Source organism: Tiliqua scincoides, chromosome 1 (assembly GCF_035046505.1).
Source record: "Tiliqua scincoides isolate rTilSci1 chromosome 1, rTilSci1.hap2, whole genome shotgun sequence".
NCBI classification, from domain to species: Eukaryota; Metazoa; Chordata; class Lepidosauria; order Squamata; family Scincidae; genus Tiliqua; species Tiliqua scincoides.
The window spans coordinates 21,532,388-21,546,311 of record NC_089821.1 but is presented as its reverse complement, the minus strand read 5'-3'; the positions used below and the strand labels follow the sequence as shown (position 1 = coordinate 21,546,311).

General features: G+C 42.6%; 1 protein-coding gene across 1 annotated transcript; it reads left to right on the top strand.

The window, feature by feature from the left end:
• The first annotated feature begins 3,130 nt into the window (after positions 1-3,130).
• On the top strand, positions 3,131-12,458 carry PLEK2 (pleckstrin 2). Its single transcript, XM_066611039.1, has 9 exons — positions 3,131-3,178; positions 5,975-6,139; positions 7,482-7,663; positions 8,522-8,613; positions 9,719-9,906; positions 10,632-10,733; positions 10,992-11,075; positions 11,371-11,449; positions 12,331-12,458. The coding sequence occupies exons 1-9, from the start codon at positions 3,131-3,133 to the stop codon at positions 12,456-12,458; spliced, it is 1,068 nt and encodes a 355-aa protein (XP_066467136.1).
• The last annotated feature ends 1,466 nt before the right edge of the window (positions 12,459-13,924 follow it).

The following is a 13,924-nucleotide window of genomic DNA, read 5'->3' as shown; positions in this document are numbered from 1 at the left end:
TGTCATTCTTCTTAGCTATTCCTGCTCTAAGAGAGTCAGATTTCAGTTGTATGACAAGAAGCACTTTCAAATTTCTCATGTCTTCCATGAGTGAAAAATGTTTAAATAGCCAACAATATGGACACTGGTCAAAGCATGTTCAACATCATAAAAACAATCTAGAAAATGTGCTTTTGGGAGGGGGCTACCAGATACTCTTGTATGCAGAAATTTTTGAGGTTATATTTGCATGTTGTATTCACAGCAGCCTTCATACAGATGAATCCAAAGCAGCGATGTGCTTCTGAGACCTACAAAATGAGAGAAGAAAGAACTGAAAGAGAGAGCTTTTGTGGGTCTACAGGGTAGAAAAGAGTCAGACTATCACCTGCCTCCATTGATAACCATGATTGCTTGTGAGTGAACCTCTAAGGCTGTGAAACTCCAGACAGTGATAAGGCTGCTTGCAGACCTCAGACAGGTAGCTGACTGCCAGCTCTCCTCTCATCATGGGTGGTCTGCAGGACAAAAGCCAACTGGCTGACTCTGATTACATCTGCAGCAGTGTCTGATTCCCTCAGCCTGACATCATTGTCTGAGTTGAGTCTTACACCCACTCAGGCTTTTACCTGTGTTTTGGAAGTTGCTTGTAGTAACAAGCTGAGCAATGCTAAAATTTAGACTTTGACTCTGAGAGCTATCTGGATTAGAATATCAAATGCTGACCGCACTTGGTGTCTGGACCCATTTGTCACAAAATTTGTGGAGACATTTTATACGGGGCTGTATATTTCACTATCGCTGATCAAGGAAGCACAGTCATTCCTCAGACCCCTACCCAATACCTCCCTTGATCCAGCAAGCATTGCACTTCTTTCATTAGTGCAGTTCGTACTGATAGGCGATATCAACTTATTAGGGTCTTTCTGTCTATGAGAAGTTCAGATAGTTCCAGGCCCCAGATCAGAACTGGAAGGCAAAGTAGTCCAAGAAGAGAGGTGGCCGTTCTGAGGACAACTGTATGATCTAGGTCCTATATTTGTTTCTGAAACAGAAGGCAAGTTGTTGGGCAGACTTTTCATCCCAGATCAACATATCTGTGCTTCATAAAACCAAAACAAGTGCCCACTCATGCCTCCTCCCTCCCACAATAACTTGAGTATACAGCTTGGCTGGCATGTGGGAGACAACAATCCAATGACTAAAGCTTCCTGTCCTGTGTGACTCACCCTCCTAGATTTCAGAATGTTTTGTGTGGATTTACAGCAGGCATTGTAGCATTGCAGGCATTGCATGAATTTTTCTCTTTGAATAGAATGCCTGGAGGTAAGAATTTAGAAAGTCATGTGTTTTTACTACTACAGAAGCCCATTTGAGATTATTCTAGGTCAGTGGGCTAGATAAATGATAAGCCAAACAAGGAAGAATGCTGCAGACACCTTGATCCTAAGTGATTTCACTTTTATTCTACAGCTTCATGGAGGCTCAAATGTACTACTGCACTCACTTCCTCTTCAGCTACTCCCCACACGATGACGGCCTCTCCACCCTACATGCATGCACTCTCCCTCTCACAACTCATCTTGGAAGGTGTTCTTTATCTTGTTGGGCCGATTCCCCTTTCAAACAGCTAGCTGGAAGAGGAGGTCATAGTGGTGGTCACTAGCAAGGCTAGTTCAGAGAGTGAGTGGTGGTGAGCTGTTAAAGGCAGCAGACAGGTACAGGGTGTGCATGGCCCTTTGCCAGTTCACAGCTCCCCTTCGCCTACCTTTCAAAGCAGCTGCTTCATCCAGCCTCATGAATCAGTTGACCCTGTCTGTACATATTGGATATCAAGCATGTATCATGATCCAGCAGCCCGTATGCCTGTGGAGCTTGGTATATTCCCTACACACAAATGCACACAATGGGAAGGATTTTTGTACGCTCTCATTTGCCTTCAAGTGTGCACAGGGATTTTGCTCATGGCCATGGTCCAAAAGAGTCCCTCATGTTGCAAGACAGTGTGTACTTGGAAGTCAGCCCCACTATGTTTAATGGAGTCTACTCCCTAATAAGGGTGTATGGTTGCACAATAGTTTTGGAAAGCAAGTTGTTTATCTGGTGAACTTGTTCAGTCAGGAACTAAAAAACCCAAACTGGATGAACAGCCTCAAATGAATTAGAAATGTGTATGGTAATAAGAGGGCAGACAATGGGTGCATTTGAGACTGATTATCAGTTACGTAACAGGCAGAATGTTTTAATTTGTCTGAGATTACTTATCCACCCTGTATGTTCCCCAGTGGTGTGTACTGAACGTATATGATTTTAATATTTTGAATGATGATTTTTCTCATATTGATAAAACTGGTCTTCAAATACATGTGACTGCCACCCAACTGCAGGACACAGCACATGTCCCATTGGCTCAGCTATGCCAGTACTGGAAATTTGGTTAGGATTTGGGCTTTAGTCACTTGCAGAGGAGAGATGCCAATAAGCAACAGAAGAGAGTAAATAAGTACTGCATGTATGATCATTAATTTTTTTTTTTAAGGATTTGCCTTGTGGAGCAAGTAAATAACCATTTTAATAGGTTTGATTTATTTAGATGCAGTTTCCATTACCGTTGCATTTCTAAAGTTGCTTTTTCCAAGTTGTAAAGGAAAACTTTCACATGTCCTCTTCTGCTACATGGTCCTACAGTATCCAGTACTTTTGTTATTGGAGCTTGGAACAAATTCTGTAGGTGGTACATTCATATGTCAACATTGGAAATACCCTGAGTCTTGGTGAACAAACACTGTAAACTCCATTCTTGGCTTGCACCTACAGAATGATTGCCTCCTTCCTGCATTGTATTATCAGGTTGCTGATTAATATTACCTGAGTCATTTAATGGGCTTGATCCATTCAGAGGAAGTTGTGCTGCATAGGATGACTTTGGTAAGCTTTCCCTGTTTTATGTTTCCTTTAGTTCAGGTGGTGTCCCAGTGCCAGCTCAGTGTTTGCCTACTGTCTCCTGAGTTGGGAGGGGAGTAGACGTCACAGCAAAGGAGCGGGAGAAAGCCAGCCTACCTTTTAAAACATTGCAGACAAAAGGGCAGGTTTTTGCAGCTGCTTGCAGGCTTCTGGGCAGGGACATTCAACTACTCACTGGAGGGCGAGGATGCAGGAAGGGAGTGGAATACTGAAAGAGGGCTTTCTGGTGAAAAGGGTAAGGAGCAGTCTCTATTATCTCTAAGTGGTTTCAAGCTCGTACAACCTTTCCTTAAACGTTTTTCAGCCTTTTGGAATAAATGTGAAGTATCAATGTGAAAAATAGTAAGTGTCCTGGTAATTGTTTCTGGATGGTGGAAAATCTCCAACAGCAAGGCAAAGAGTGTGCAAGCCAGGCAGAATATAGCACTAGAACACCAAAGTTCTGCTAATGTTCCTCTTTGACCTGCATGGCTTACTCCTTGCTGGGTCAAGCCTCAGACATGATTCTCCTCAAAACCATCCTCTCAGTGGCCTATTTTATTCTTGGGTTGCTTTTCAAGCCATTCTTCTATACATCACACTTGACCTACAGCAGTGTTTCTCAACCAGTGGTACTTGTGGTGATGTCCGGTGGTACTCATGGGACCCACAGGCCCCTGGCAACGGGACCACAACACAATGTGACAAGCAGCAGTAGGCGACTTGGCTCAGCAGGCAGAGTGCACCCTGTTGTTTTCTTTGTGAAATTCTGACTTCCAAATGACCTATAATAGGAACTCTAATTTCTCACCATTTCTTTGTTTTGCTGTTGTCTATTCTTTTCTCTGCTGGCGCCTGAGAAAAATACTGAACTATGTCATGATGCAGGAATCCATGATCCAATACTTTTTTTTTAAACTTCAAAACAGCTGCGGGGAGGGGGGGGTCTAATTTGGAGAAGAGCAATTATACTAGGAAAGAGATTTAAACCCTTTTTCTGCTGTACCATTTCCTTGATCTCAATTCCCCCTCCCCACCCCAAAATTGCTAGCCCTGTTGAGAGAAAGTGATGGGGAAAATAGAGCCATGAATGTGCTGCAGTTCTAATCTTCTTGGGATGAACCATCTGCTTGTGAAAAGGCAAACTGGCATGTTGAGTTAGAAACATGAATCTTCCAGGAAAAGCTGAAAAAGACTTGACTTTGGCTTCCCATGTAAAATAGGAACAGTAATATCATTTGCAAGAGAGCAAATACACCTTTGGAACTCCACGGGAAGGGGCAATAAACTGCTGGAAGTGGGATTTGGAATTGGAAAACGACAAGTAGGGAAAGGGCTCAGCACCCCTTTGCTGCTTCCCTAGTCCTGAAAGCCCCTCCAGAAATGCCTGATCCACTTTAAATAGAATCATCAGGCCAAAATTAATATGCATTTGCAAGTAACAACTAGTTGGGTCTCTAAATACTCATGCTGAGGCAGTGGTGTAGTATGGGTGGGGCCACAGGGGAGGTTCCCCTGGGTGCAAAATTCTTAGAAGCGCAAAATTTCAAAAGACAAAAAAGAGAAAATAGTAATAATTAAAAAATAGCATGCCCTCCCCTCACACAGAATTTCTAAGCTCCAGTGCAGGGGGGCCTCACACTGGCCACCGTCAAGATGGCGGCAGCCAGTGTACAACCAGCAGCAGCCTGCAGCAACTGCCGCCTGAGCACTAAGGTACTTGGGGGGCTAGTAATGGGGGGCCATTCATCACCTCCTGCTTGGGAGGTGAGCAGAAGAGAGTTGGTGCTGGGGGGGAGGAGATGGGTTTTTTCCCTCTTTTTAAAAAACTGTTTTTGAAAAACTTGGGCGTGATGTCACACCGGGAAGTGACGTACTTCAGGTTGTGACGTCCCTTCTGGGGCATCATTTTTAGCTCCGCCCTGGGTTCCAAAATTATTGGCTATGCCACTGCACTGAGGAACATTGGACTTGTTTATTACTCCTGAGGTACCCATAATATGTCTCATGTATTTCTCTGTATGATGAGAATCCACTCATAACTGTGATTTTTTTGGTTCACTGTTTTTGTATTCTTGCATTACTTGCATATATTGCCGTTGTTATTTTTGAAATGGTTTGTTTTGAAATGGTTTGTTCTCTTAATTGCTTCATAAATTACTTTGAGTGTTTCATTAAGATGCTCTTGATAACTTGGTGCTGTTTAAAGGAAATTTTTTGTGACGGGGGAATAATCTGAAATGTATTTTTATACTGTTTTCAATTCTTGTAAATTACCATAAGCTTTTCTTGCTGAGTGGAAAGTGAGATCTAAATTTATACAATAAATACATAAAATAGGGCACATGAGAATCTACTCATAATATCTGCTCCAACATCCTTGTTTCTTTAGTCTAAATAGAAAACTGCAGGCTGGGAAGCAGCTGGCAGGCAAAGAGGTGTGACCACTTCCTTAGTGATCACAAAAGGAGCTAGCAGGATATATCAGCACCGTGAGCAGTTTAGTCATTGATAAGACATGTAGAAACACGGGCAGTTGCCTTATACTGAGCTACATAACTGAACTTTCCAGTTCACTGCCAGTGACATTCCAATGCCCTAGTTGGAGATGCTAAGGACTGAACCTGGATCTTTCCACATGCAAGAGCTCAGTCTCTTGTCGCTATGCCACAGCAGCTCCTGTAAATGACTTAACTCCAAACAGGAATCTTAAGAAATGAGAAGTTGCCAGGTTCCCAATGAAAAGCATGAGTCCTCAAGGCTACATAGTCCTGGAAACAATCTCCATGCCAAGAGGATAACAATTCTACGGAGAGCTGATTCACACATTCCTGGATAGGGATATCCATGAGGAAATTAACTTTAAACCCATGTGTAGATTGTTACATCTGATGGCCTTACATACTGGTAGGGTTGTCCCTTCTCACTGTATGGGCATACAAGTAAAAAGCTGTGTGAAACATCATATGTGAAAAATATGCATGTGAGATTCCTACACAGGTCTACCATGTGTTTTTAAGCTGACCCTAAATGCGTCATTTTTTGTTTGCAGGGGCACGTTGTCCACAACTGGAAAGTAAGATGGTTTGTTCTTCTTCAAGACAGGCTGCTCTATTATAAATTTGTGGGAGGAAAGAAGGAGCCTTCTCCCAAGGGTAGGATTCTTCTAGATGGCTGCACTATCACCTGCCCATGTTTGGAGTATGAGAACAGGCCGGTATGTCCAAGACTGTGTCCATTGACCATTATTGCTTTGTTAGCTCTAGAAAATGACAGGAGGAGATTAGAGAAATGGGCCATCAGGCAAGATGTTCTTAGAGGGTCACCTTTAAACATATCAAAACTGAGAACTCTTCCATGATGCCTCTGACCTATGGCTATTTTTAAGCCTTGTAAGATGTGTCTGGAGATCCCATTACTTGTATCCCAAGTCTTGTTCAATTCGGCTTAAACAGTGGAGGGAAGTGTATAGTGCAAGGGGAAAGACTGGAATGTAAAGTAATAGATATAAAACAGTCTCATCACTTCTTCACAATTGTCAGTCTGATGCTAAGTCAGCCTTACCTTTTATATTAATCAATTCTTTTCACTAATGGATACAGCCACAGCAGACTGCCTAACTGCTGGTGGCTTTGCAGTGGTTCCCTAACTTCCCATGAACCCGATATAGATGAATGGATGGATGAATGTCAGAAATGCACTCATTCCTCTGTTCAGACCTAATGAAAAATTGAAATTATTTGTGGCTGGGTCCTTTATTTGTATGTTATCTTAAATAGAGTCACTTGAATACAACTAACTTGCCATAATCTTGATTGGGTGGAATGATCTATCACACCTGCTCATGACTCAAGATGCTACACTCGGGGCTGACCTGTCCATGAGGCCAGCTGAAGCTGTTGCCTCAGACAGCAGACTGGTGAGGGGCGCCTATCTCTGTCTGGCTATTTACCTTCACTGCTCCTCCTCCTTCCACTCCCTTGACTCAGTGGTGAACTGCCCCAGCCTTGCGTGCCAGGGCAAAGGTCCAAGATGGTGCCCCCGTTCACAAATCCGCCCCCCCTCATCTGAGGCTCACAAAGCCTCACGCAACCACAGGCTGCATCAGGGAAACTTCCTGAGGCTTCCCCAAGGCTTTCCCCAAGGCTGAGGCTTCCCCACTGTTTTTTCCAGAAGCACAGTTTCCGACCCTGTCAGGATCCTCAGAGAGGCTTCCATGGGGTCCTAAAGGCGTGCACCTGGGGCATTTGCCCCATCATCCATAATGGGAGGTCTGCCACTGTGTTGATTAATTGAAGAAAAGGGGGACAGAGAGAGAGAGAAAATGTGGAAAAGAGAGAATTCTGAGCTAGAACATTGGAGAGTGGGAGGAACAGAAGCTGAAACATCATCAGGTAAAGGAACACAACATTTGGCATGTTGCCTCAGATGTCAGGAGGTCTTGTTCAGGATTTCTCTGTGTTTGTCCTTATTTGCTTAGATTTCTAATACATATTTCTGCATAGTGTACAACACAGCTAATTTCTGCCAATGTGTCCCTTGTGCTGTTCTTTTTGTAGCTGGTCATTAAGCTGAAGACTAAAACCAACACAGAGTATTTCCTTGACTCTTGTTCTCGAGAAGAGCGTGACTCTTGGGCTTTAGATATTACTGGGGCAATCCATGCTGGGAATCCAGTGCAAGTCCAACAACTTCACCTCATGAAAAATTCCTTCAAACTGCCCTCAAATATCAGCTTGAAGTAAGCATAGCATCATTCATCAATCTGCTTTCCAATGGTTTGTGTTTCAAAAAAAGAAGCATGTACCCAGTACTGGCTCCCACTCCTATCACCTCACCATTCTCTGCACCTCAGCGCTCACGATTGGGGTGGCAAATCTCTGTGCAAGAATCTACTTGTTCAATCTCTCATTATAGGACTAGTTGCCAACCCGGTGGTGTTTGATACTTGATTCACACATGCCGATGAATTATTTTGATTTTTCTTGTACTTGTTTAATGAATCCCTAATGACTGACACATAGTAGATGAACTGACTCCATTGAAAATAACTGAGAGGACTTTGTTTATGGTGTTATGTTTAGGCTCGCACAATTATGCTCACAGGCAGGTCATCAGTTAGCACTGCAGACATCCCTACAAACAAACCTTATATTCCGAAGGTGTTCCTGGAGGTCAGTTCTGCCACAGCCAGGCATCTTCCTACCAGCTGTTTCAAAACTGGCTTTCTCTATAGCAAGATCATCTTCACAATGTTCAGAAGAGTTATAGTGACAAGTAGCTTTTAGTGAATATCACTGGCTTAGTTGCAAAGAACTGTGCATGGTATTCCCACCATCACTTTCCGCTTCAGTCCCTCACCTAATTTGCTTCTAGGGGACTCTCTAGAACAGCATGCCACATAAGCACCATGACATGAGGGGAAATTCACTTTCCACCTCCCATAGATGCATAATTGCAATTGTGCTGGGGGGGGGGAGCACTTTGGAGCCAGGTCAATGCTTTCTATGGACTGTGTGACTTGAAGGAGGAGCTTTTTTGGTAATTTGGCAAGACCCAATTCTCCCTATGCCTAAGACTAACTGTTTGTTTGTTTCAGCCATATTGTAGACAAAATGCATGACAACCGCCATGGAATTAAGCTGACACCTAACACAGAACAAGGCAATACCTATAAAGAAAGCTTTACAGGTATACACTTCCCCTAATTACCAGCTTTCCAGTACTACAGTCTTCTGTGTACAAATTTGCTTTCTGCCAGGGCCTAGCCAGGGACCATCTTCAGAACCTATTCTCATTATCAGGGCTCTGCCCAAGTTCATAAGAAGTAACAACAAGCATATTTTCAGTACTTTTTCTCTACCAGTGAATAACAACAACCAGATCTCACAGTGGGACAAAAATATCTCCAAATTAAAGGGTGTGGCATGAGCTCCAACATTTACCTATCATTAGTGTGGGATAGATCTAGCATGCTTGCTTCTGTGAAACTCAAGGTGATGTCACTGTCTCCAAGATGTTGAACAATAAAAGGAAAAGGCAGCACCAAGAAAACTGGAAGCCAAAAAAAAGAGAGGCAAACACTCAAAATGATGCTGAAAGTCAGAGGATTCATTTGAAAATCTCCCTGGCCCAGTGTAGGCAAAAGCTTCTTAGTGCAGGGGCTCATTCAGAAGATGTCTACCCAACCTTCTTTTCCTGGGCTAAGGCCAAGTCTACAAGACCAAACTAGATATCATGGGGATTTTATTGATTCCCTTCTGAACAGTCATGGTTAGCCAAATGACAGCCCCTGACATTAATGATTATGTCATTGCATTCAAGTCTGTTCTCATCCCCCACACTCTGCTTCACTGGCTGCTGGTATTCGGGAAGATCCTGAGTACATTGTGCCATAATGTGAGCCACCCTTAGGGTAAGTCTTTTGAAGGGCAAAGATGCCCTTCAGATGCCAAATAAATAACATTCATGTCATGTCTCAACTTTTACTAGACATTGGGGAGATGTGGGTCAGTGGGAGTCATGCATCCCTGCATGCAGCCATGCCTATTGCCTAGTCTGGGCCTCAGTTCAAGACTTTATGCAAGAGAGGAATTGGAATAAAGTGGTCTAGAAAGTGTGCTGCCCTAGGTTACAGAAATAAGCAAGCAAAGGTATAGCCTTCAAACTGGATAGACAAGTCATTTCTCCACATAAGGTTGAGCAATAGATGCTTCTGTCTCTACTTGTTTTTGTGGTAGGCTAGCTGCAAATTGTCCCTGCATGTCTTAAAAGAGTTGCATTTTTTTCTTCTTAGGTTCTGTGCTGGTGGATTGGCTAATTTCCAATAGTTTTGCAGCCTCTCGGCTGGAGGCAGTCACATTAGCCTCTGTGCTAATGGAAGAAAGTTTTGTCAAGCCTATGGGAGCCCGGAGTGTTGATGCCATGAGAAACGGTGATCTGGCTGAGCAGTTTTTAGATGACTCTACAGCACTGTACACATTTGTAAGTGATAAGATTTCTGTAAGTCAGATCTCATTTCTGTATAAGATAGGTAACATTGAGGGTGGCAGCACTGTGTGTATACTGGGGTAAGAAACCATGAAGATAAGCTGGGCAAATGAAAAACAGTTTGCAAGATAATTTGGAGGGAAAAAACATGCACTTCCTAATGCTTCAGATATTGGTATCTGAGACTGATACAGTAGTTGGACTTTAGATTGGGTGTGCACACACAATGAGTATGGGTTAGCCTTGATATACGTACAATATGGGAACACCCAATTGTGCCTTCACTCAGTGGCATAGCTAGGAATGCAAAGCGTTCAGTTTTGCAAGAAGCCTCACCACACTGTGCAAGCGGCCCCTCCCCTTCAGAGCCATTCCTGGCCACTAGAGCAAAACAGAGGCATATGCTTCCATTTTGCCCTAGTAGCCCGGAATGGCTCTGAAGGGGAGAGGGAGGGAACACTTGCATGGCACGGTGAGGCTCCTTGCAAAACTCTAGCTGTGCTACTACCTTCGCTAATGAAAATCAGATTGTGAATTTCTGTTTCTGTGACTGTTGTTTGTTTTGCCAGATGCAATATAATAAACACTTTGGGGATGGAAGTTTTTTTTTTAAATTGTGGAACAAAAATAGCATAGTAAGCAACAAAGTTAATGCTCTTATGTTAGGTGCTGAATTTCCTACCTAATTTTCCAGTATCTTTTTGACATTTTAATTGTAGTCTGAAAGCTATAAGAAAAAAGTCAACTCCAAGGAAGACCTGCAGTTGAACATTCTTGAACTGAGTGGCACAATTGTAAAACAAGGCTTCTTAACAAAACAGGTGACTGGGACTTCTGGATCGTGTTAGCAAGTGGAGAATTGGGAAGGAGGAATGGTGTCTTTTATGGCTCTTCTGGACTGCAATCCTAAACATACTTAATTGGGAGTAAGAATCATTGAAATAAATGGGACTTAATTCTTGGTAGACCTACACAGGATTTTGCTGAGTCTTGGCAAACACACAAGATTTCTGGCAATTTGGGGGGGATCATCCTGAGAAGAATAGGAGCTAAGTGTTTTTCATCCTTCAACTTTTCAGGGGCACAAGAGGAAAAACTGGAAGGTGAGGCGCTTCATCCTGAGGGCTGAACCTGCTTTTCTACATTATTATGACCCCACAAAGGTGAGATGATGGACTCCCAACAGATTAAATGACTGGCCTGCTTTTGTGTAACTGAGAGATCTAAAAATATTCTTTTAGGACCAGATCTCTATAATATTTTGCATGAACTTTGACACTCTAAATAATAAACGTCTAGCAACTGTAGGTGGGTGAACATTCTTGGGAAAGGATTGCAGAGGCTTATACTTGAACAGAAACAAGCTGGGGCAGGTTTCAAGTACTGCTGACGTGGCTGTCAACTGCATATTTTTGTCTTCCTTGCCTATGTAACTTTCACTCACTTTTTTTCCTGTAGGAGGATAACAGGCCAGTTGGGGGATTTTCTCTCCGCGGCTGCCTTGTCTCGGCATTGGAGGATAATGGAGTTCCGGCAGGTAAGAACGAACATACCAGATTAGTTCCCTGAAGTATGGTACTGCTTCCTTTCTTGTTGCATATAAACCTTAGGGCACAATCCTAACCAGGTCTACTCAGAAGTAAGTCCTATTTTTTCAGTGAGGCTTACTCTCAGGAAAGTGTGGTTAAGATTGCAGCCTCAGTGTGTGAACCAGCTGTTTGTACTGAGGCAGCTGTAACAATTTTGTAATCTTCACACCATGGAATAGGGTGACGATGATCATGGAAATTGCTGCAATTGTTCCTATGTAAATGGTAGGGTCATATTAACATTTCTCTGTGCCCAGATTAAGTACATGAAAAAAATAAGTGCTGCTTCTGTGCATGAACCAACTGTTTGTGCCAAATGGAGATACTGAATGTATTTGTGGAGCATCCTGCAGACTTCTTCAAATCAGCTACTTATTGCTAAATACTCAGTGGAAAACCCAGTGCACAGAGTGGTGAAGAAAACCTAAACAAGCACAGTATATCTGCAGATTGTTCCTTGGTTTCTCTAGTCCATCTGGGTTTTGAACTCTTCAGACCAAAAGAAGAGACAATACAGGCTCAAGCACTCACACAGGCTGTAAAACCGAACTTGTTTTCTCTAGTTTGTTCGCATGGTCCATCTCATCCTGAGGGTTCTGGGCTTGGCTCCTGAAGAGGCAGTGAACAGCAGTAGAAAAGCCCTAAAATTATGTAAAATTAAAGCTGCCTTCATATCAGTGTGATTGACAACAGCAGAATACATTGAGCCACATGGCCTTTATCTCTGTTGAACAAACCTTTTCTTTAGTGAGATTTGTTGCTGGGACAGGTGCTGGAACCTTATTGTAATCATGTCTTGCTAAACAGTTGCATTTTGCTTCCTTTGCAGGAGTGAAAGGAAATGTGCAGGGCAACCTCTTCAAAATCATCACTAAGAATGACCTTCACTACTACATACAGGCCAGTTCCAAGATAGAGAGGGTACACTGGATCGAGGCCATCAAACAGTTAACATAAGACATGTGCATATGCACAAGGACTGAACTCATGAACTGGCTTACTGCTATTTAGGAACAAAGTGGTTGATCTTGAGCTACGTGAGTGAGCTGTCTCAGCCTAGCATATATGCCGGAGTTGACAAACCTGTGTACACTTCACCATGAAGCAGGAAAGCTTATTCCCACACACCAACTTTGCCAGAAGATTTGTATATTCTGTTGATTTGTACCTATTTTAGTCAGTTTCAGAAAACTGTCCAGGATCACTAACACTTTTCCTAGAGCCATTCTGGAAAAGAAAATTCCAGAATGGAATTCTGATTATTCCACCTGGTACTGTCATCCGAAAAAAGCTATATTGGCTGCCAAGATAAACAAATGTTGTAAATAAACTTAGACCAAGAACAGGGGCAGACGTGCAGACGAAATTAGCCCCTTTCTGCTTGGAAATCTGAAAAGTTGCAAGTTCTACTTTGCAACTTCCCAGCCTAAAATAAGATATTGGTATACAGGTGTCCTCCATATCTGTGGATCTGGTATCCGCAGATCCAATTATTCACAGTTCTCTGTGCCTATTACCTTCCGTTTTCTTTATTACTAAGCAGGCTTGTTTCTTGTTTTTATAATACAGATGCTAGGATGGGGACACAGCCCAGCAGAAGCTTCCTGCTTTCTGTTAACATCTCTCTCTCTCTCTCTCTCTCTCTCTCTCTCTCTCTCTCTCTCATGTGCAGGCTGCCTGCCTGCTTGTTGTGTTCCTATTCTAGCTTCCATAAAAGCAAGAAACATGCCTGCTTCTGTTAAAAAAAACAAACAGAAGGTGCAACAGGGTGCAAAATAATTGTCTATATACATTTAGGGTTCCCTCATATCTATAGGAGGGCTGGAACAGATCCCCCACGGATACTGAGGGACGCCTGTATTCTGTTTTTGTCAGCTTTTAGAAAGTATATTTTAGTTTTAATAATTATTTTTTGATATATTTTACTCTTTTTACAGTGTTTTTTTCATGAACTATTTTTGAGAGTATTCCTGTTGGAAAATGGCATACAAATAAAAATGATTTTTCTATTTTGTTGTTTTTAATTTTAACCTATACGCAGCTTGGGAGACATCTGGTTGAAGTTTATATGAAGTGGAGACCGGGAAAGGGAGGCGGTGTGTTGGGGCAGGAGAGGATGTGTCCTCTGGCTTCATGTTGCTATCCCCTCTTCACCTCCCAATATGCCCCCTTTCTCTCCTCAGGCTTGCACCAGCTAAAGATGCTAAAGATAAAAGAAAATCACATGATAAAAACAAGACTCAATCTGAGAACTTATGCTCTCTAATTTTAATTTTTTTCCTATAAGATCTGTAATTTTGTTTTTTGTAATTTTTTTCTGTGGTTATCATCAGTCTATTTCATATGTGATTTTCCACCTAAAAGTCTTTGTGACATGCCCCCCCCCAAAGTATTCTTGCAGCACAGTATATACCGGTTTACTC